Raw genomic sequence first — 23,729 nt, 5'->3', positions numbered from 1 at the left:
TATAGGGAAATAACCCCAAAATATGAAGCAAAACGGTTTATACTAAACGCTAATTTTATATTTCTATAAATGCAAGACACATAGGCAGCTTTGCCACAGGTATTGCTGTTGGACCAAAAGTAAAGCTATTTTGGCAGAAATCATTGGCCAGCAGTTTTCCACTGTGGAAGATTTTATCTTTAAATACTAAATAATGAATCTTCGGGCACAATATGCAAAAAGCTAATGTGTTTCAATTACCATACCCTTGCATTACTAGAGTTTTGATGTGGTTTCATGTCGGGTTTTTTTTATAATATTTGCAAGTAGCAAAGCAACAAATCTGGAATATATGCATTAACTTTTCTAACTGGATTTGTTCAATAACTAGGAGAAAAAAAGTAGAGACAAAGAGAGAGAGAGAGGGAGACGTACACACCCTTCACTTTGGAAAGATTTATTGTCATGTTTAATTTTTATAATCATTTTCACTTTGTACTGTTTTTAAATCAAAAGGCTGAGGTGCATAGTCATGAAGGGAGCATGAGCAACATGATCACAAAGACAAATAGCTGAACATTCATAGGAAAGTTGACCCAAGAGTACAGGGTTGCAGATTTGCTTTGCTTATGCGTGTTAAATTGAATATGAGCAATTTTCAAGCTAGACACCTAAGTTCTATACTTTTTACAAGGTGTTTGGTTTCCTGTTGTCTACAATATACAGTGAAGATGTGAGACTGTTCTCTACATTTAGTCATATGGATATGTAAAATATATTGAAGTCATGCAAAATTTAGAGCTGCTTTGAGAAACGGGGAATTGGTCAGTTTGAGTCTGTGCTTGATTTTTATACATCGCAGTAGCTTGCCTTGGTCTGTGTATTTCTCAGTTTTTTTATAAAGATTAAGATATTTTTATTCCATTTATTATCCTTGTAGAGTAATTGTTAAATAAACTGTTTTTATGGTTTGAATCAAAATTAGATCACTGATTTCATCATTTGATCTTCATCAGATAGAGCTTCAACTTACAACTATTATAGTATTGATTTACCTGCTAGTTGTCTTATAGGCTCAAATGCCAATTACAATTACTCAAAATAAAACTTATTGAACATGTCCACCTTTATATAATAAAAAACTACTTTTTGTGGTAAAAGTCAGAAATAAAAGTGACATTACTAAATCCTTTCACAGAACTTGACTAATAATTTTCTAAAAGTCTTATAACACAAATTACAAAATTTGGCAGTTTATATTTTTCCGCCAATCGACCAGTGGATTAACCAAGTAACTGTTTCAGCTCTGGAGTGGAATGTGGGAGGCAGAGAATAGACGTCGGACTTTTGGCTTGGCAGTGAGACTTTCTCCTGCTCAAACTGCAGCAGCTTGTTCTGAGCAATCTTTGTAATACAATCCGGAAGCTGATGGTATTACAGTGGGTTTTTAACCGAGTAAGAGTAGTTTCCAAGTTGTGTTATAGTAACAGTGATGTAACAACAGCAGACGTGAGACTCTTGGACTGGCAGTACGAGTTTCAGCTGCTCTGGCAGTAAGAGCAATACTAACTCTAAGGAATTACAGTGATCACTCAGAACCTATAATGCTTGGTTGTTGCAGTGACTCCAAGCTGTATACAAATTCTTGTTTCTCACTCTTAGCTGTCATATGTCAGTGGTTTGCCAATTCACACAAACTGATGCCTGTACCTGTCAGTGGATTTTCTGTAAACTTACACATTATTCTTTTTATCTTATTATATATAAATATCCCTTTAATTTGGCACCAAACAAAAAGTGATGTTTTTTTTTTTCGCTCTAACTTGAATCATCACACAAAGCAATAGCAATAAATGCAACACTGTATATAGCTGTGCACTGTGGTGGAAGTAGTCAGTGATGATATCTTATAGATGATTAAACAGATATTTGCGCTTGCACTATAAATGACAGCTTTCTTACATGCTGCAATCCTAATTTTGCAAAGTCAGATACATTAAATGCATCTTGCATATTACATTGGCTTGCCATACAGGAGAGATATGTTATGCATTCATCTGCCACTAGGTGGCAATCATCTGTATGCTGGGCTATATTATGCAACTGCAGAAGTCAAGTTTAGACCACATACTATCTGGACTGGAACAGTCAGTATGAGCAGGTCGCTGACCTCAAGGGTTATGCTATCTTCAGCACAGGTATTTCTCTGAGGAAGAGAAAAACACATCAAAATACCAACAATAATACAAACAAGATAAAAAAAGAAAAAAAAATCCCAGCTTTGCTTGAAAAAATTCCACCTCTTCATCAGTCAAAACTAGTTTTAAAGCAAGAAGCATAATTTTGTCTTGCTTAATCAAAGCATCACTCATAAACGTCTTCGAGTACATAACAAAAAGGCCTGGCTTAATTGGCAGACTTTTGTCAAATTTTCTCTGATTTGTCAGAGTTAATGGCCTTCATTTAAGAAATGACACTAGTTAGTTAAAGATCACAGGGTTTCTGCAGGTCACAAAAAGTGTTAAATTCAAGAATCTGTATTTTGATCCTTTATAGTCTTAGAAATGTAGGGCTAATACAAATGCCCTACATTTGTATTAGTCCCATTTTAAATGTGTACATGCATTGTGTTTTCCACCTGATCTTTATTTCTTTCTTTGATGATACCAAAAGGGTCATGATGCAGGACAGCCACGTCAAAAGGAAATGATATGCTGGCATTTAGTCATTCCTGCAAACCAGCCAGAGAAATGTGATTGTGTAAGACTCTATATTTGAAGAGGTCCATCTTAAAAAATATTATATTTCACTTACTTAAATGCCTAAAGTAAAGTTAGGGTTGTGTTTTAATATTAACCTGTTTTTTTTTAATCCATGTAAGGTCTTAAATGGACGTCATAGTGATCATTGAAAGGCAGTAAAAGTTTTAAATTTAACCTGCAGAAACCCTTACAGAAAATATAGATCAACAGTCTTTTTTTGGGAAAGCCATGTACTGTATCCTTATTGCTAATGAGAGGGTCAGATATATTGGGTAAATTAATACTAATAAACACATCACCTCCCCAATATTGCTTTCAGCAGCAGGAAGACGTTGAATGTAGAAATGCACCTTTTTTTGTCAAGGGTTCTGCAAAGAAAGGCTTTTACATTTGTGCCTGAATGTTCGCATGTGTGTCAGCAGAACATCCCTACATCCATAACATTCACATTATAAAGCATATTAAGGACACTGTTACTTACAACACTGTTCCTACATTCCAACTAATCACCACTTTAGTTCTGGGAATACATAAATCATTCCCGTTTCCATTCACGCCAAGCAAAGTAATTTCACTTTAAAGACAGAGTGCACCTAAAATTACCAAGCGAGTTGCAGTTCAAACCAATTTTTGTTTTACTCTTTTGCGTTTGATGTGTTTGAAGTGCCTGTGTTGCAGGCGTTCGCTGAATGAAATCTGATTGTCTAAAACAATTCAGGAGAGCAGCTGGTATTCAAGTGAACACATCTGTCTCCTCAAGACATTCACAACACCCCCAAAGTCCTCTTAATATACAGCATTGCACGTTGCCAAACAGGATCTTCTCAACAGTTTAAATGACATACTACGAGACTGAGCTGGATAGTAAGAATGCTAACTACATCAGCAAGATGGGTTGCTGGTAAATGAAAGAGACTTGCAATCCATTTTTAACATCAAGAGCAGGACATTGGTTGCTTTGTGTGGTGTTACAGCATGTAAGCACCAAAATGCCATCAGATTTCAGTCAGCTCTTTTGACTCCATTTACATGCCAGCTGTGCATGTAACACAGTCCAATAAATCTTAATTTATGCCAATTCCAAGGACAAAAACTATTACTACATTTCATGGTTTTTAAGGATAACTATTGATTTTCGATCTGCACAGTGCATTCCATTGACAGCTGGCATGAAAATACAGTTTCTGTTATCTAGCTCAAATCGGTCAAGTTGTTTGAATATCAGTACATTAGTTCAAAATGCATTTGTGTGGTACAGATATATACATGGGTACAATTAGATGTGCCAGACAGAGCCGCCTACCTGCCCAGACGCATCAGTAAAGTGCCTTACAACAGGTTATTGCATAATCTGATGTCTGCCTTATTGCTTCTATTGAAAGCAAGAGGGGCACTGTCATAGAGGAGAGTAAAAGACAGGCACAAATAAAGAATTCAAAAATATTAAATCAAAATATTACTTTGGGAAAAGTAAACTATGAACATAATTTATAACCTTTCACAAAGTTGCTTTTAGCTTTATTTAAAGTGCGCTATTGTTTCCTGGAAAGGCCAGTCTACAATCTTGTAGTATCAAAGTGGCTCTGAGCATGTAAGTATTTGTGTAGATGGATTTATTTATGCTTGTGGCTTTCAATTGTTGAGGATTTGGATGTGTTCAGTGGGTCAAACCTCCCTGCTGCAGAGGAGTGACCTCATGCCGTCTGTATACCAAAAAGTAAAATAGATATTTGTTTCTTAAAGGCTTTTAACACAACATTTTCTTATGTTAACTTGTGATAAGATGAAGTGGGGATTTTGGTGACTGCACAGTTTGGCAAGAATTCCCTATTTTTTGATCCAGGCATGCTCCAACATGCAGTTCTGCGTGTTTTTTTGTTTTTGTTATTTTTTTAACTACACGCAACATCTACTTAGCATCAACAGTTGCTATCATTTTACTGCTATGACTAGAATAATAATTACAACCTAAAGGGAACATTCTTGTAATGTTCGGTGCCCAATCCTTTAAATACGGGACATCACAGTACTGACACTCTCCCACCTGTTGCTGTGCACTGATAGTCAGTTTGTTAAAATAAAGCTTTTACATTTTTTTCTGTTAGCAAGAAAGAAAAATCCAACAGCAAAAATAATTCCTGTTGCAAAAGCCATGGATGCTCATGGCATAGAAACGAAAATAGCGGCACTTATCACCAACTTATTAAGGTTATACTATTTTAAATCTACAGTTGACAAACTACAAATACCATATTCGTTAAGCAGCACTCTGCAGACTGGCCATCTATGCAGATAGCCTAACTCAGATAGGGTCACTAACTGTTATGGGACTACTATACTTAAGTGTAAGGACTACTGTATGAGGAGCAGAACTGCAGAAAGTATAATGTTCTGAGCAATAGATGCTTTAAAGGGAATTATTAAATTTCAAAAATATTTATTCATCTTATGTATGTGCATTAAAATCAAATTATAAAGAAATAAATCTTAACAATCAATATGTTCTCTTATTTTTTAGAAGAGGTCAACACTTGTTTTCTATTATTAATACAAGTGATTGGATCTTGTTTCAATTTTTTGTTTACATACTTTAAAAGTTGAAAGAAAATTTAGTGTGTGTAAAGTACCTTGGACCTACGAGAAGATAACCACTGTATTATGGGATTATGGCCAAGTTATGATGTGGTCCAGCGTGGAGAAGCCACTGCTGTCCAAGAAATATTAAACAAAACACTTATCATGTGCTTTGGTTACTGCATTCTTATATTTATACCCTACATATCATTCTAGCAAAATGATGAATAAAAATACATCCATTAACTCAAACATGTAAATGCTTCGTTCTGCGACTCACTGTCCTGTGCTTATACTTATAAACCCTAATTCGTGAAACTATTACGTCACAGAGGGTAATTTAGCATTTCTGATGAAAGTTGATGCTCAAATTGTCTCTGTTCTTCTATTACACAAGAGGTGACAAATACAAGAACCCTTAGAGACACTGGCCAGGTTCAGAATTATGACTGCCAGTTAATGGGTCGTTTCACTCAAAATAAGAACTTTATGCTAAACTCTAAGCAAAGAGACAACAGCAAACAAGCAAAAAAAAAACTATTTGGCCCTTTGAATGTCTTATTTAACTCTAAACATGTTACTTCATCATAAAGCCACTATTAGACTTGTTTTATTATATATTCCTTTGCTGACTCAAAAAAAAAGTTGATATCATTTTTTGATGAATTGGACACAATAATTAAATATTTGGTGACTGTATAACTTGCTGGTTTTAAGATTTGTTTTCAGTGACCTGCTCTCTCCTGGAATCACATTAATCACTTTTGCCGTGTACTCTATTTGTAAGATGTTTTGTTGAGGTTTTCTTTGAGGATGGATTAATGCAAGTCTGTTCCAGAAGGGCTTCATGTGGATATATTTACTTCGTAAACCTTTCTAATAAACTGTTGTAACAGTTTTACAGAAACTATGAGTTAGTAACTTCTCCTCATATTTACGCCAATGTAACTTGTTTATTTCATATATTCAGGCGGCTTTGGAATCGTTAAATGAGACACAAACGAATGTTGTTGCGTAACGGTGCAGCATAATGCTCATATGAGGTTCGACAAAATGCACACATGCTAAAATTGTAAGTATTAGTCAGAAGCAGTAAGATGAAGTTCTTTCCTCTCTATGGGGACCACGGTACTCTGAGGATTGTCTGTGATGATGGTTTGGGGCATTTATGATGTTTATGAGTTTTATCCTCCCATCACCAGAGGGAGCAGAAGCGGAACAGGCACCAGTGTTTATCCAAAATAAAACCGAAAATTCTGCGCTGAACTGGATCATTCTGTAGCATGAGAAAAGCTGTCCACAGTGGATAGCCAGATATTCTGTCACAATCTTCCATTGTTCAGTAGTGAACCAAATAAACATGTATTTTGCCAGAATCTGATTGTTAGCATGAAAACTAAAGCTTACGTCACAGAGGTTGTAAACAAAGCTGCTTTGATGAACATTTTTGTGGTTTCTTCATTACTCACTGGTACAGTAAACTCTGTTAGAAAGTATTAAGTTATTAATGCTGACATAATAATTATGGTAGTAATATATGTATGTTTACTTGTTTCATTTGCAATTGTTGATTGTGATACATTTTTTTTCTTTTTACTTATGACTTGCAAAATTATTCATTAGTATAGATTCATAGAGAAAAGCCTAGCAGGTTTGTGAAAGTGATTTGTAGATGCGATGGTATTTTTTTGTTTAGATCCTAGTTTTGATGAGCACTAAAATAAAAATTTCATACACAGAACTAAATATGCATTTGAATTTAATAGTTGGATGAATTTCTTGATATATGTCTGTGGATTAACCTTGTCTGCAAGACGAATTCTCGCGGTATTTGTGCGTTCACAAACACACGAGAATCCAACTTGTGGCTGAACCAAAGACGGTTCGGGCCAATCATGTTGCAGTATTGTGGCTTAAGGCGGGACATACAGCTGCGACAAAAGCTTAGCGGCTGAGCCCACAGTCAAACCAACATATACATGGCTGCGCAGCTGCGTAACTGCTGCTATCACATCTATTTTATAAGAATCCACGATTTCTTCTTTGATAGTAGAACAGCAACAAGTGCCTTGACCAGCTTACCTTTATGTGGTTTCCAAGGCCGCCTGCTGTTTACATCTTCCTTTGATACAGTGATTGGTTAACACCAATCTTTGCTAGGCGAGCACTAGGTGTCGCTTCATGCAATCACTACTTTAAGTTCTGCTCAATGGCCATCTTTTCTCCAAACGGATTAAATGGGAGCAGTCCCGGATTGATAATGTGCAGAGCAGAGAGTGCTACACATTATCAATCTGGCTGGCCAGGATATCTGTGGATATGTGGTACTATAAATACATTTTAAAACATATGAAAAGATGGTTGTTTTAAGACGTAATTGGTAAAAAATAATAGAGAAGGTGGTTCCTAATTACAGACAGACCACTAAACCTTGGGGTTCAGTAAGATACAGATGAGACTCACAGAACGGGCAGCACACTGTGTGGCTGATGGGCTATCTCATCAAATACAGAGTGATCCAGCTTTTTGCACAGTCCACACTTTCCAAATCTCAAGCATGATTTAAAGTAGATATTTAGAAGTTGCATTATTTAGAGCCTAGTAAGATAAAACAGTCCACTGATTAGAGCTTTTTGTTTGAGCATATATAACTCTAACATATTTACAAACATACAATCTTTGCATTTCACTTAAGCCTTTGGTGTCCCTTTGTTGTCAGCTTTGGCTCCTGTAAGTCCATTTTCTGTATTGTCGTTCCCTGAGGAGCTCACCAGGCACTCTTTACTACAGAAGACAGAAATAAGCAACGGTTAAGAAAAGGGAAAAGACAAACATGCCATTAATGCTTTATTGTCTTCCTTTTCACTTTGTAAAAGAACAAAAATGACCATTGTGCTTGAAGCAAGCTGTGCTCTTGTTGCTGCCTATACTTTGTGGCTTGCTACGTTTGTTATGATTGGTATGTGCAAGTAATAGCTTACCACATTTATCGAATATGTCCCAGTCACATGTGCAGCAGTGTTGCAGTTGACTTCAAATTACTTGTTTAATGTACATGCACAGATTTGACCTTTCATTATTACGACAAATTTGTCAATAGATCTCTTTGAAACATACTTGCCAGACATTATATTTCTAGACATAGCCTTTCAAACAGCTTCTGAAGATCTCCCAAACATGAATGTTTTGACCACGAGGTGTTGTGTTAAAAGTAATTGTGTCTAAATGCCTATCAATACCATCTCATATAGAATGTAAAACATAAAACTTGGGAAGACATGGGCAATTCCAGAGCTATCTCTTTTTTGAACAGCACTGCAACAATATCCACTTACAGATCACACTCCCAGTCTGTGATCTACACGTTTTCTACACCTTAAACGTTCCACCTGAACGTTCGCAGATTGGGCAGTTGAAGTTAACTCACCCCTGTTACTTCTGTGATCAAACTTGGCAGATATTAACATAGTATTAATGACCTCCGAGTTCAAAAGGTAAGTTTGGTGAACAACTATGATAGAGAAATGATACAAAGTTTGAAAAAAAGCAGAAATGCCTGTATAGTCACACAAAGGTCCTTTAGTCTTCGTCTAATCTTAGAAATTGTCTGATTTATCTATTTATTTATTTGCATTGCCTTTGAGATTTTGCAATTCCCTAAATTTTATCATGCTATCTTGCACAATGACTATACAAGCAATTATTTTATGGAGCCGATAGAAATAAAGCCATGAGAAGTACTGTTAGCAGTTAGCCACAAGCCACGTAGAAGGTAGAAAACATGAGGAATAGGGTGCTCCAGTCAGATGAGACCTAATGTGTTATCCAATATATAAATTGTGAGACAGAAAACTACAAGCACATCACTCTGACAACAGCATCCCCACAGTAAAACACGCTGTCGGGAGAATCATTTTGTGGGGATTAGTTTCTTCAGGAGGGACAGTAAAGCTAGCCAGAACAAATGAAAAGATCATCGGAGCTAAACACATTGTAAATAAAGCATAATGCTTGCTAAAGGGTGCCAAAGACTTGAGACTGGGACACAGGTTCACCTACCAGCAAATGACAGTAAACACTGCTAGAGCTACAATGGAATGGTTTAAAACCTACTTACAAATGTGTTAGAATGGTCCCCTTCAAAACCAGACCTAAATTCACTGGAGAAACTGAGGCAGGACTTGGAAATTGCTTTTCAAAAATACTTTCCATCCAAATAATCTGTGTCTGAGGTATTTTCCAAAGATAAATGGCTATAAATTTCAGTTTCTACATGTGCAAAGCTGGCGGAGACAGAGCTCAAAAGACTTGCAGCTGCAGTTGAAGTAACAAAGGTGGTTCTACAAAGCATCGGGTCAGCTACTGAATACATATGCACATCAGACAATGTTTTTCCCTCTAAATCTTTGTAAACCTTGTATCCTTCTTCCTTAATACAATTGCTACTTTGTGTTTGTCAGACACGTAAAACTCAAAGGTACAACCTCAAATTTGAGGTTATAACGCGACAACATGCAAAAACGTTACTTTTCCAAGGGTACTCTAGTCAGTGTAGTACTCACGTCTTCTCATTACCATTCCGTAGGAAATGAAGGACCACTGCCTTTATCACCATGAGGATGATAACTAAGCCGAGGACTCCACCCAGAACTGAGACAATAATGACTGTCAATGTATTGTCGACCTCCTTCACTGTTAAGAATGAGAGAAAGAATGGTATTATGATTAGCTCTATAAAACCTGGCTTTGTTTTAAGTAGACACAACTTAATTTGCGATTTCCAGGTTTATGCACATCATTAGATATCTCACATACTTTGGTCGACCACATAAAGGGTGAAGATTGCGCTATGGTTGCGGTTCTTCTCTTTCGGGTTTTTAGCAAAACAGATGTATTCCCCTTCATCCTCGAAAGTTATGTTCCACAACAAGATAGAGATGTTGTTTGTCTTTGAGGAGCCAACAAACTCTACGCGATCATGGAAAACATGGACCTTTGGCTCGACTTCTTCTGTTGGAATCTCTGCTTCACACAACTGTACACACAAACATCTTCTTAGATACAAAGCATAGGTACTCTCAAATCAACAATGACTTGGGGGGCGGCGGGGGGGGGGGGGGGGGGGGGGGGGGGGTCTGTTATCTTGGTATTTTTTCCTCATGTAATAGAACTTGAAGTTAGACACAAATTATGATTAATATAGAAAGAGACCCTCAAAAGTGTGCCAGTCCCTTTTAAAATGGCAGGTTTCTGCGATGTTAAAAAGAGCATAATAAACCATTTTAAAGCTTTTGATGCTTGTAATGGGAAATCCAACCGGTAAAAAAAAGATAAATAAATACATTTGTTGGAAGTGAAAAATTAAAAAGTTGAATTAAATTGTCCGAAACCTTAGTTTAGTTTTTGCTTAGTTTTAGTCCATGACACGTTCATTCAAACCTCCCACACTAGCCCCTTTCTGGTCTTTTCAGTAATCTTAGAAACCTTCTACTGTTCTTTTTTGTTTTGTTTTTTTGTCATTTTGTCCAGTTTATATCGACTGTCTTTGTTTTGCCATGTTATAGGAATGCGGTTGAATGTTTTTGACACCTTTGTTCTATTTGATCTTTTGTAACCTCTGTGCTACTTATGTCTTATCAGAAAAATCCTAGTAGGACAGCTGAACTTTATTTCGGGGTAATTGGATTTTATATGGTTGATGGTAGCTGTGAGAGGACTAAGTTCTGAAAAGGAATCAGAATGTGCTTCATTGCTCTATTACTTTAAGGAATTGAGTAATTAAGTGACTGCATACCTTTAATTTTTTAGATCCCCACGCACAGATTGTTTTCCAGTTGGATAATATGCAATAAATGTCACATAATATATTAAAAAAAAGGTTTGGAGATGATTTATTAGGTGTTGCCTGGCATTCTAACTGAGGTATGTACACTAAAGACATCCCCTTGAAGTAAACAGAGCCCAAAATTGAAAAGTTTTTACGTTGAAGGAAAATATCTCACATGGCACAAAGCTTTTCCCCTATAAGCAATTATTTATTCAATAGAAACGGGTTGCAGTACCAGGCTTTTACAGTACTGAGATTTAAAACATGAAAGGATTAATGGGATAGTATATATACCCAAATTATTGAAGAAAATCTTATAGCAGAGTTGTTCATGGCGAAAGAAGAACAATCGAGTAGTTGCAGGTTTGTCTGTTTAAAAGCTGTTTGTACCTTTAGTGGTTGTATACAGATATAATCTTTATTTATACCTTCAAAAGAGTCCCGTTGTTATTGTATTTCCAGTTGAAGTAGAGGTCTTTGATGCCAATACAAGATGAGTAAGTGCAGGGCAGCAGAACTGTGGAGCCATTCATTGCTTCAATTGAGGAAACTTTACCTGTGGAAACCTCCAATCCACCAACACTCCATGCACCTGAATGACAAAAAAAGAGAAAAAAAGGATAGGTTTTAATCAATCTCAAATCTAACCATAAAAAAGTTATGTTTTATGTTTTAGCTGGCTTTAAATCTTTCATATGCTTAAATGTCTTTGACCAAAACTAACATCATCTCTCACATCTCACACACACACACACACACACACACACACACACACACACACACACACACACACACACACACACACACACACACACACACACACACGCGTGTGTGTATATATGTATGTATATATACATTCATCCATCCATTTTCAAACACGCTTGTCCCCTGTGGGGTCATGAGGGTTGCTGGTGCCTATCTCCAGCTGTCAATGGGCGAGAGGCAGGGTACACCCTGGACAGGTCGTACAGGGCAACACAGAGACAAACAGGACAAACAACCTTTCACACACACACTCAGATTTTAGAGAGGCCAATTAACCCAACAGTCATGTTTTTTGGACTGTGGGATTAAGTCGCAGTACCCGGTGAGAACCCACTTGCACAGGGAGAACATGCAAACTCCATGCAGAGGCATGGGTAGGACTTGAACCCAGGATCTTCTTGCTGCAACAGTGCTACTCACTGCGCCACTGTGCATATAGCATTTTTTAAATAATATTTTGAAATCTAACAAGCTTTACAAAAAAAGTTTCATTAGTATTTAACATAATTCAGGCAAACGTACATACCAACATGTCTACACACAAAGTATAAAGCTAAAAAGTTTTGAATACAAAGGGGAAATCAAGAACTCTTATGAGAGAAAACCGGAAAGTAGGGTATGTTTTCAGCTTACTATGGCGTTGTGGTGTTCTACACCCTTATTGTGGGTTTGTTCAACCATTGAAATGAAATCCCAAAATCCCAACATACTGTCCCCTTCTATTAAGAGGGAACTGGTGGTAAAGGAGAAAATAATTTAGGTGTCATAGACAAGTTTGCCATGTCTTCCGCACATTGATGGCTTTAATGACTCCTTCGCCTACTTACCACATCAGACAAAATAATGGCATCAGGGGACTAATCTCACTTGGCTTGAAACTTTGGCATTGGGTCTTGCTCCGCACTAGGAGACTTGCTGTGGTCCCCATGTCTCCCAAATTCTCCTTTCAATCCAATAGTGGCTTCAGGTGCAACAATAGTTTGTTTGGATTAGGTAAGTGTGGTGGTGATACTCAAGAAGATAACCTTAAGTTACTGAAAGAGTAAGAAACACCTGACAAGATTGCATTTGCACAGGAAAAATGTTATCAAGTGATTTAACAAAAAACTGTTGCAAAGTGGTTGTGCTCTGATGGCGCAGGGGTGGAGATAGGGTGACCAAACGTCCGTATTTCCCGGGACATGTCCGTATTTCACGTCCTGTCCCGGGCGTCCCGGTTTTTTTTTTAGAAAGTGAGGAAATGTCCTGTTTTTTAAATTACCTTCATTGGACCATTAAATTGACAGGCACTAGAGCACTGCGCACGGCGCTGCGTGTGACGTAATCCCTGAGCCACGTCAGTGCGGGCAGCCCTGTTCTTAATCAGAAGATAGATAGCGTGGCTGTCAGTACGCCAACAACATGCCGAAGCGCAAATGTATGTTTACCGACGATTTACAAAAGAGTTTCCCCGCTTTCAGACCGGGTCGAGACAAATGGGAGGCCTTTATTGTGCTATTCATTCATTACAGGAATTGTTAAGCATTTTTTAATAAATACATTTTGAATAAAATTATAAGTTGTTATTGGAGTTATTGCTGTTGACTTTTACTGAAAAGCATTTTTAATAAACCAACTGTAAATATCATGTTATTGTAGGATTACGTAGGCCTATGTTAAGTGAGTGCATGCCACAGACATCTCTATGCATGGGAACAGAGATCCCCCCCCCCCCGCTCCAAGGTGTCCTGGTTATCCCAAATGAAAATATGGTCACCCTAGTGGAGAGCACGACTCAAGTACGGCGGCCTTAGTCCTCGACGCGGCTGACCTGAGCTCCTTTGCCGCATGTCCTCCCCCCTCTCTCAAACACCCTTTCCAGTCAGCCTATTTTGTAAAAATTAGCCACTAGTGCTGCAAATAAACCCATAAAAAGAATTAAAAAAAACTGTTGCAAAGTTTAATTGTATCTATGATCTTCATTTTCAGGTAACTGAGCTTAACATTTAAAATTCCACTAAACCAGATTACAACTCTCACAAACAGCCTACACTCATTTATTTTTGTAGGTAACCTTGCTGGAAGACCTCTCATTTTTTGAGCACAGGAAAACAACTTTGAAATTGTACTGTAGACAGAAGATATCTGTGGGTTCCTGAAGAAAATGCATGTGTTTTACACATTTTGATTATCAGTTGTGTTTGACCTTATTGTTCACAATAGTGATGTTCATTTCAGTGTTCCAAGTGGAGAGGAGACTTATGTTAAAAGTATAGAGATAGCAGAAGGCAGTCTAGCATCCTTTTTACACATATACTTACCACAAAGGTCACGCAAAAAGAAAGCAGTGATGACAGGTTTCTAGCTGAAATGTTAACCCATGGAATTGATAATTATATGATGATTTGTCCAGTCAGGGGAACAAATCAGGGGAAATACTGTCTTAGAGACAGTCGGTTGCAGACTTAATACCATACTGATACCATACTGAGGAATTTAAAAGAGCAGTGAAGTGAGTCCAGGCTCCTTGGAATCCAGCACACAAGAGATTGGGAGCTAAACAGTTTGCAATGTCAATAAACACAGTTATTAAATGAAATATCTACTGATAAAATTATTATTTGACCCAGATCCAGAGCCAGCTGCAAGTCATAAATCGTCATAAAACAATTGTTACGTGAGCCCAGTAGGAGCTGATTTTGGGTTAGTTGGATGCACCCCAGTACTCATATGTGCATCTCAACACGTGCCCTTTGCCATATAAGTGTTGGAATCTGAAATACAAAGTAATCGTGTCTTTCCAATATCTACAAAGTGTGACAGACTGTTGCTTGCCCTGTTTAAGCTGAAGTGTATTGACTTTCTGGGAAGGTGATTTTTAATGTCTAAGGTTCCCTGTTCTCCACTTTTGTGGGGGAATTATTTTTATACATGAAGCATCTTGGGTTTTTTGTTTTGTTTTTGTTATCTTGTTTTATTTGTTTTTACTTGTTAAGGCAATATATGCCAGGGAAGCATGGCTCAGTTATCAAAACAAATAAGTTAATAACTTACAGCAATTTTTAGGAATGTGATGATACAGAACCATTGATTTGTAGCTTGCGTGCACCACACAAATATAGTGTTGTTTTAAACATGCAGAACAATTATGTGCAGGGAGTTCTGCTGTGGAATTTTAGAAAGCAGCACCAAAAGAAAGAAGATAGTACTCACAGCTATTTCTAAAGTTTTTGATAATTTGGAACCTTTAAGGTTTGCCACCTGCAGTTACGATGGAGAAAGAATGGCATACGTTTTCCAAGCAATGAGATATGTAGCTCTTAATTACTTAATTACCCATGTGAAATGACATCAAGCTGAATGTAAACTTCCTTGGTGTGGAGAAAAAATAGGCTACAATCACAATTCAGCTGCCTTCAGCATTCAACCCCTAAGTGCCATTAAGTCTTTATACCAACAGACATGCAACCACAAAGCATTACCGTGTTGTACACTTTAATGTCTGTATATAAAAATTGCTCCAAAGAGATTTAAATATGTTTCTCAGTAAGAAATGTTTGTCATATTCAAATCTTTGTCATATTTAAAGATTTCTAAACATCAATGATAATCATTTACAAATGGTGTTATAGTTGCATAAAGCTTGTCCTTATTTAATTGACAAAATCAAACCAAACATTCACTCAGTTCTATTTGAGAGGGCTCAGTACCAAGACACAGAAAATCTTGACTTTAAAAGCAGGGTATGTACAGAACCGTAATTTCTGTGTTCTGTTACACCCTTATTGTTTTTTACCAATATGTTGTTACGAAAACAATGACGAGGTGAATCAGTAAAGAATGCAAGACAATAGTTATTTTCTGAAATGAATAGTACAAATATGAATTATGGTCTGCCTTTGATTTACATGATTGACAGGCTAATAAATCCTCCTGTGTCTATAGCATCTGAACTCCACTCTGCCATGTGGAGTCCCCATCACACAGGGTAATTTGCAAACAGCAACAAATAGCAGCTATCTGCAAGCAGGTATAAAAAATAAGATAAAAACTACACAATAAACACTTAGCTAAATATAGAAAATAGAGATAAAATAATATAGAATTGAAAAGAGATGGAGAACTGTGTGTGGTATTGTATTATTGTACAGTGGATAAATGGTATGCAATTAGATAAAATAATTGCACTGTAGCGGAGGATTAAGTTGTTGCACAAGAATAGTGTCCAGCTACAACTGTTCAGAGTTATCATTCAACTCTGCTCCAGACAGGTCATCTTTGAGCCCTCTTGGAGCCAGGTAAACATCACAGCCACATTCATTTTCCTCCGTTTGTCTTCTGACATGCGAAGCGCCTACTTCCACTTGAATGCACAGCAAGCGTTGTGTGTCAAGGCAATGGTTTTCTTATGAGGTGTTTTTTTTTTAAAATCAAAAAATAGGCTACAAGCTGTAAACTGTGAAGAAGTCGGTGGGAGGCGGGGATGCAGCTAGAAGTCCCGGTACGCGCCGTACTCTAGAAAAAAGTCCCAGTACACTGAGGGGTAAACTTTAGAAGTGTCAGTACTGTGTATTGCTCCATACTGGCCCACATAAAGCACTTGATCTGACCAGGGCACCTTCCTCCATACATGGAGATGTCGCCCAAAAATGTGCTTTCCACTTGAAGATTATGGATCTGATGATCTCTCTTGGGGAAACATCAAAGTTTTTTGGGTATTTTTTTTATAACCCGCACCCTGACTTGTACTTCTCAACTTTGTCCCTGACTTGTTTGGAGAGCTCCTTGGTATTCATAGTGTGATGCCTGTGATGATTGTGATGATGAAGGTGTTCAATGACATCTGCATAAATGCAGATGGAAGAATCACTGTGCTGCTATTAATGGCCTTTAGTGAGGCATGTAATACTGTTGACCATGGTATATTACTGGAACAACTAGATAACTAGGTCAGTCTTTCTGGTATAATGACTAGTTTTAGTCTTACTTGAAGGATAGGGACTTCTTTGTGTTGATGCAGAGAAGCAGCAACTCTACTCTCAGGTCCCCCAAGATAACAGAGCTCCTCCCCCTATCTCTAAGGCTGGGCACAACCACCCTCGGGAGTAAGCCTGCTTGTATCCAGGATCCTGTTCTTTCTGTCATGATCACAACCTCAGGATCATTGAGCTCAGCTTTGTCTCGATCACAACACAATCAAACATGTTCAACATTATCACTTAAACCTTTTCTAGCAGCAAATGACTCCTAATTGAAAATAGCTTGATATAAAGCCCTCAGAATAGCATGGCTCCTCGATACATGTGCAGTGGTGCAGGTTTGCATTAGATCAACTGGGTGAAAGTCTGACATAGAAATGAGTCAGCAGAATCACCAGAAGAGAAATTATCCACAAACAAAGTTATTTAGTGCCCAAGCCTTATCGATATGTCCTGTAACACTGCAGTGTTCAGTGTGTTGCTCAATTTCCCAAAGAATTTCCAGGGCATCTATTAGCATTTGAGTCTTGCTAGATATGTTATGTCGGTTTTGTAATGACAGATTGTTTCTCTGATGTCTCTCCCACACTCTGAGATCTATTTATAAATGCTATCCTCGACTCTGAACTGCCCAGGATCACATTGCACTTGGACATGGTTAGAGTACATCTTTTTTTCTGTATGTCTGAACACCCTGTCCATAAAGTTGTATGGTATGTTTTAAATGATCACATTACCACTGACGTCTTGGATTCTTCTTCTATCCATGAGTGTAATCTATGTGAGGAATGAAAGTTAGTACTAGAACCTATATTGACACTATAATGACAACCTTAAATATGGTGCAAGTTGTCTGAACTTATAGTTCTATTATTACAAAGTGGGTGTTACCAATATAGAATAAAAAAATATAGTGCAGCATCCAGCCTATAAAACAATGTTGGTTTTGTGTTTAAAAGGTAAAGTCAGTGGTATTTCAGATTCTTGAAAGACTTGAACAGTTGAACTTACTTTTAAGATCTCTGGTGTGCTCAAAACTCGGGTCGGAGTATTTATTTGTAAAGTACTTGGGAGCCAATTTAAAGCCAAGATGCTGAAAAGTTTTTTGAGTAAAAGCTTGTCAGAACACAAGAGAATGTTTCATCTTTAAGTGTCATACATAAGTACTTCCTTATCATCAAGTGGGAGCATTATCGTTTACATATGTGAAAAGTGTGCCACCCTTCCCACCCATAAATAGATTTCATGTCCCTCTTGCTTCACAGCTCTTGAAACCACTATCATTCTTCTCCTTTTTCCCATTGCTATTTAACGTACGATTTGCTTTATTCAGAATTTGGTGCATATATATTACCTTCAGACTTACGTTATTTGTCCAGCGTGTCTGATAGTACTTGTATGTGTGTGAGTATGTATGTGTGAACAGGCTGTTCATATATTCACGCTTGTGAGCTTGTGCACATTAGTAATACACTGGCATGTTTGATATTTTTAGCTCCACTATCAAGTATCTACTTGTCCCAGTTGGGAAACATCAATATGTGAATCACTGGTGGTAGGAAATACAACTGACTGGGTGTGTATGTGCATGTGTCCTTGACCGAAAATCAAGGTGAGTTTTTTTTTCTCTTCTTTTTCTCCAAGTGGGCCAAAGACTTAAGGGTTAATGCATTTCTCTTGTGAACCCATAGAGAACTGGCTGAGGACACTATTATCTCTAGGAGAGGGAGAGAAAAGACAGGAGTGATAGGAATGTTGGGAATGGGGAGGAACAGAGTACAAAAAAGAGAAAGGAACAAAAAAGAGAAAGGAACAGAAAATGAAAGGTAATGGAGGTGGTATAGTATGAAGAAGGCCTCTGAAGGGGCCACAGAGGAGGACAAAAATGGGTATGGATGATGGAAGTTTAAACCAGAAAATTCAACCAGAAAAGTTGAATGACTGGCAAGATCATTACATCAGCAGCTAAAGGAACTCACTTCATTGGAGCTACTGGTGTTGGACAGGGTAGGTTCACATTTACTCATTGCATCAACTTGCTAGAAATGTGTAATTTCATAGCCGCACAAACCAATACTGCCTTGTAGTATATCACACCAACTGTTCATATCCAGCTACTGTTAGCTGCATTACAACTTTACTACCTCTAGAGCAACATTTATTTCCCCACACACAAAGGATATGGAATATTTTTAGTATAATTTATGTATCTATAAAACTGATGTTTAAGCGGTAAATGCAGAAAATTCAAAATCTGAATATACATTTTCTTAAAAGCATCATCAGGTACTGATACAGTTGTGTGGCTGTTTGAAAAACGATCACCAAACACTTGAACACCGTCTGGTTATTTGTTTTGACAACCTTCAGAAAAATTATTGCACAGAAATGTCTTCTCTCCTTTCAAAAATTCTTAATTCTTTAGTTAAGGCTAGAAATTAAAGTCGAACTTAGGTCTCAGGATTACTTGGTTATTGCAGTAATGCTTCAGTTTTTTTGTATTGCAGGTGGTTCAACTAAGCAATACAAGATATATGTGCTGCTGTCGTAGCAGTCAAACAGCTCTGGTGTAGGTCACTAATGATATTCTCATGGCCTCAGATAATGGACTTGTGTCTGTACTTGTCCTGTTAGATCTCAGAACTGCATTTGACACCGTTGATCACAATATTCTCCTGCAAAGACTTGAGCATATTGTAGGGATTAGGGGAAAGCATTAGGCTGGTTTAAATCGTATCTATCGGACAGATTCCAGTTTGTTCATGTTAATAATAAATCTTCTTCAAACTCTAGGATCACTTGTGGAGTACCACAGGGTTCAGTCCTTGGACCAATTCTCTTTATATATGCTACCGATCTGCAAAATTATCAGACAGCATGGGATTAATTTCCACTGTTATACTGATGACACTCAGCTATATTTATCCATAAATCCTGATTAATCCAATCAGTTACTTTAACTGCAGTCATGTCTTGATGACATCAAAGGCTGGATGACTTTAAATTTCCTGCACTTAAATTCTGACAAGACAGAAGTTGTAATCTTTGGACCAGAGTCCTCAAAAAATAAACATCATAATCAATCACTTAATCTGGATGGCATTAACTTGGCCTCTGGTAATAAAGTAAAAAATCTTGGTGTTATTTTTGACCAAGACATGTAATTTAAATCCCATATTAAACAGGTTTCCAGAGTTTCCTTTTTCACCTCTGGAATATTGCCAAAATTAGAAACCTTCTGTCCAGGAGTGATGCTGAAAAACTAGTCCATGCATTTGTTACTTCAAGGCTGGACTATTGTAATTCTTTACTATCAGGAAGGCCACAAAATGCAGTTCAAAGCCTTCAGCTGATCCAAAATGCTGCAGCAAGAGTTCTGATGAAAATCAACAAGAGGGATCATATTTCTTCAATTTTAGCTTCCCTTCATTGGCTTCCTGTTAAATCAAAAATAGAATTTAAAATTCTTCTTCTAATGCATAAAGCCCTTAATATTCAAGCTCAATCATATATCAGAGATCCGTTACCCCGTATGTTCCTAATAGAGCACTTCACTCTCAGACTGCAGGTCTGCTGATGGTTCCTAGAGTATCTAAAAGTAGAATAGGAGGCAGATCCTTTAGCTATCAGGCTCCTGTCCTGTGGAACCAACTCCCAGTTTTGGTCCGTGTGGCAGACACCCTGTCTACTTTTAAGACTAATCTTAAAACTTTCCTTTTTGACAAAGCTTATAGTTAAAGTGGCTTATGTTACCCTGAGTTATCGCTATAGTTTTGCTGCTATAGGCTTAGGCTACTGGAGGACATCAGGGTCTATTTTTCTCACTCTACCGAGTTTTTCTGTTCTCCAATTTTGCATTACTTGTCGTCATTTCAGCTTTTAACTTTTTGTTCTCTCTCTTTTTTTCTTCATAGTAGGTACACCTGGTCTGGCGTTCTGTTAGCTGTGACATCAACCAGGGAAGACAGATCACCCACCATTACCATCTAATGTAGAACAGATTCCTGGATCAATGTGTGCTTCTGTGTTTTTTTGTCTGTCTTGTTGTGTCTCTGCTCTGTCTTCTTTAACCCCCAGTTGGTCGAGGCAGATGACCGTTCACACTGAGCCCGGTTCTGCTGGAGGTTTTTCCTTCCTGCTAATGGGGTGTTTTTCTTTCCACTGTCGCTTCATGCTTGCTCAGTATGAGGGATTGCTGCAAAGCCATGGACAATGCAGACGACTTTCCCTGTGGCCATGTTTCTTCAGGAGGAGTGGATGCTGCTTGTCGGGACTTTGATGCAATCAACTGGGTTCCCTTATATAGGACATTTTTTGACCAATCTAAATAATCTGATTGAATTTGACTTTGTAAAGTGCCTTGAGATGACATGTTTCACGAATTGGTGCTTTATAAATAAAATTGAATTGAACTGATGGCAGGATGGAATGGGAGACAGGTAGAAAGCCTTGAAGAAAACTATCTAGGTCTCTTACATGTGGTCATTAGATATGGATCATGACAGAATAAATGACAACCTGGATCTTCCTCTTTAGGGTGACTGGACTCAATCTAAGAGATAGGGGGAGGAACTCTAATCATCTGTGGGGAGTGTAAAGTAGAGCCCCTTCTGATTTGCAATGAAAATAATCAGTTTAAGTGGTTCTGGGAATCTTATCAAGATACCTTCCTTAAACTACGAAAAACATATTTTTGTGATTTTTCCAAAAGAAAGAACTGGAAGTAGAGATGATCCCATTCTCTTAACAGTAAACACTGTTGGATCACCTGTAAACTCATGACTTCTAAACCAAACAAGTCTGTCAAACATTCTTTCTATCATACCTTTTTTTAGCATCTAATGTGCAACTAAAATGTAAATGTAAAACTGTAGGTCAGTTCACCTGCTCACTAATGACACAGATGTTGTGCTGATATTTTACCTTCCTTTCCATATCATACTCATAAACAAACCACTTTGTACCCATGTACTTAACTAATCTATATTATTATATTTTTCTCTGCAGTTAGGTGTTTTAATTACATTTGAAATACATTTTAATTAAAAAAGACTCAGTTCTCATGTATAGATGGAATTATTGCATATTATGCATAATACACCCTATTTTCTTTTATTTTGATTCTGAGCCTCACTCGGGCCTGTTGACTCCAAATGACAGATTTGCCAGACCCCTTGCCAAACCATAATAACTCTTGAGTAACTGCCTGCTGCAGATCTATTTTTTTCAACTTCAAATGGGAAGTTAAAAAACATATTGTATGACGGTGCAGTATAAGGATGTGATGTTAAAAATGTTTTAAAAAAGCTTAATGTCTCTATGAAATTTGAAATATTTTGGGCACATATCAAGAGACACAGATGAGCAGCTAGTTAGAGGAATCACCAATGGGATGGTTTAACTTTTAATTTCCAAGGTTTGTGTCATGGCTTTAAGGAAGGCTGCTTTTTCTTCAGGACATCATCAGATATTTCATACTCTAGAGTTATAGAGCAAGTCCTCCCCATAGCCTTAGAGCCTGAATATCTGCCACAGAGCTTTCGTCAAAGTTAATATAACATCTTCCTCTTAAGCCTGTGCACTCAGGATTCTTTACCTTCTTTGTGTCACTTTTAAATACATGGCAGACACTTTTCGGCATTTGGTATGTCTGTATCTTTAAAATCAAACAAACAGTCTTTCAAACAAATTCTCTGAAATGTGTGTTTGTGACATGAACTTCGACAGCTTTCAGCTGTCACAGTAGCTTGGAGCCAGGAGAAAATTAGGAGATAATAGGGCAGTAGTGGACACAAAACAAAATCAGGGAGGGGATGGACAAAAACACAGATCGTCACTGCACCAATACGTCACTACCAGTAATATGATCACCTTTAGTTACCCACTAGACACAATCTGAGCTATTGAAAGTTTGCATCCCTCTTCTTATGTTTACCAGGTAATACTCAGACATTAAGGACATACACTGTGGATCATTTAGCCAGTAACACAGTTCAGCACTAATAGCCAGCATGTACAGGATTAAAAGTTTAACGGTCTTAATCTTGCTCTCCTCATTGTAGTACAGGACAACCAGGACTGATATATATATATATATATATATATATATATATATATATATATATATATATATATACATATGCACACACACACAAAATTTACTGAAACAAAAGCAAACCTCCCCTTCACTTTCATTATCACCAACTTAGTAAGAGCAAACCAAAGAAATGTTAGAGGGGTTAAGGTCACAATGCCAAGTCTAATTTGATCGACCGATTTTGTACTGGATGAGTTAGTTGGTCTGAACCCACCAGACATAGAACGAGAAACATAATGTTCTAGTGTAATGTAGAAATGTGTTGCAAAAGAAAAGAACACCATGTCACTTAAATGTCGAGTAGAGTTGGGTCCAACTCACCGAGCAACAGCACAGCTGCCAGACCAGCGTGGAGCAGATCCCCTGATCTCAGTCGACCAGAGACACTCGAACCGGTTTTGTCCACTGACGCCATGACACCAACACCACCTGTCTGTCTGCCTGTGGTCCTGTCTGTTCCTCTGTAAGCCCACAGTGCACGTCCTTGACAAACTGCCTTCCTCTCCACCAGTGACAGGTTGTGTGTTTGACTTTTGTGCCTCTAGAACAAGGTGGGAGACTGAGCTGTGGAGCAAGGCGCAAGAGTCTGAAGTCCTGGTTGCAGTCCCTCCCTCTTGTCTCCTCCCCTGCACCCTGTCCCAGGAATGAGCAGAGATGGGAAGTGCTGAAAAGAAGAGCTCTCCTCTGTCCAGTTGTCCTCCAGCAGCCCAGGAAAGAAAAAGGAAAAGACAGACAGGACAATGCAGTAGTAGAACAAGGAGACTCTT

At 37.8% G+C, this 23,729-nt stretch overlaps 1 protein-coding gene across 1 annotated transcript; it reads right to left on the bottom strand.

Annotated features, from left to right (window-relative positions):
- Positions 1–420: 420 nt before the first annotated feature.
- Positions 421–23,511, bottom strand: scn4ba (sodium channel, voltage-gated, type IV, beta a). The gene is made up of 5 exons (XM_012859304.3): positions 23,284–23,511; positions 11,571–11,734; positions 10,131–10,350; positions 9,878–10,007; positions 421–8,099 (listed from the first exon to the last, which is right to left on the bottom strand). Exons 1-5 carry the CDS (start codon positions 23,375–23,377, stop codon positions 8,006–8,008), a joined length of 702 nt encoding a protein of 233 aa, XP_012714758.1. The 5' UTR covers positions 23,378–23,511; the 3' UTR covers positions 421–8,005.
- Positions 23,512–23,729: the final 218 nt, after the last annotated feature.

This window comes from Fundulus heteroclitus, chromosome 18, assembly GCF_011125445.2.
Source record: "Fundulus heteroclitus isolate FHET01 chromosome 18, MU-UCD_Fhet_4.1, whole genome shotgun sequence".
NCBI lineage: Eukaryota > Metazoa > Chordata > Actinopteri > Cyprinodontiformes > Fundulidae > Fundulus > Fundulus heteroclitus.
The sequence above is the reverse complement of the archived record's forward strand: the minus strand, read 5'-3'. Positions and strand labels throughout refer to the sequence as shown.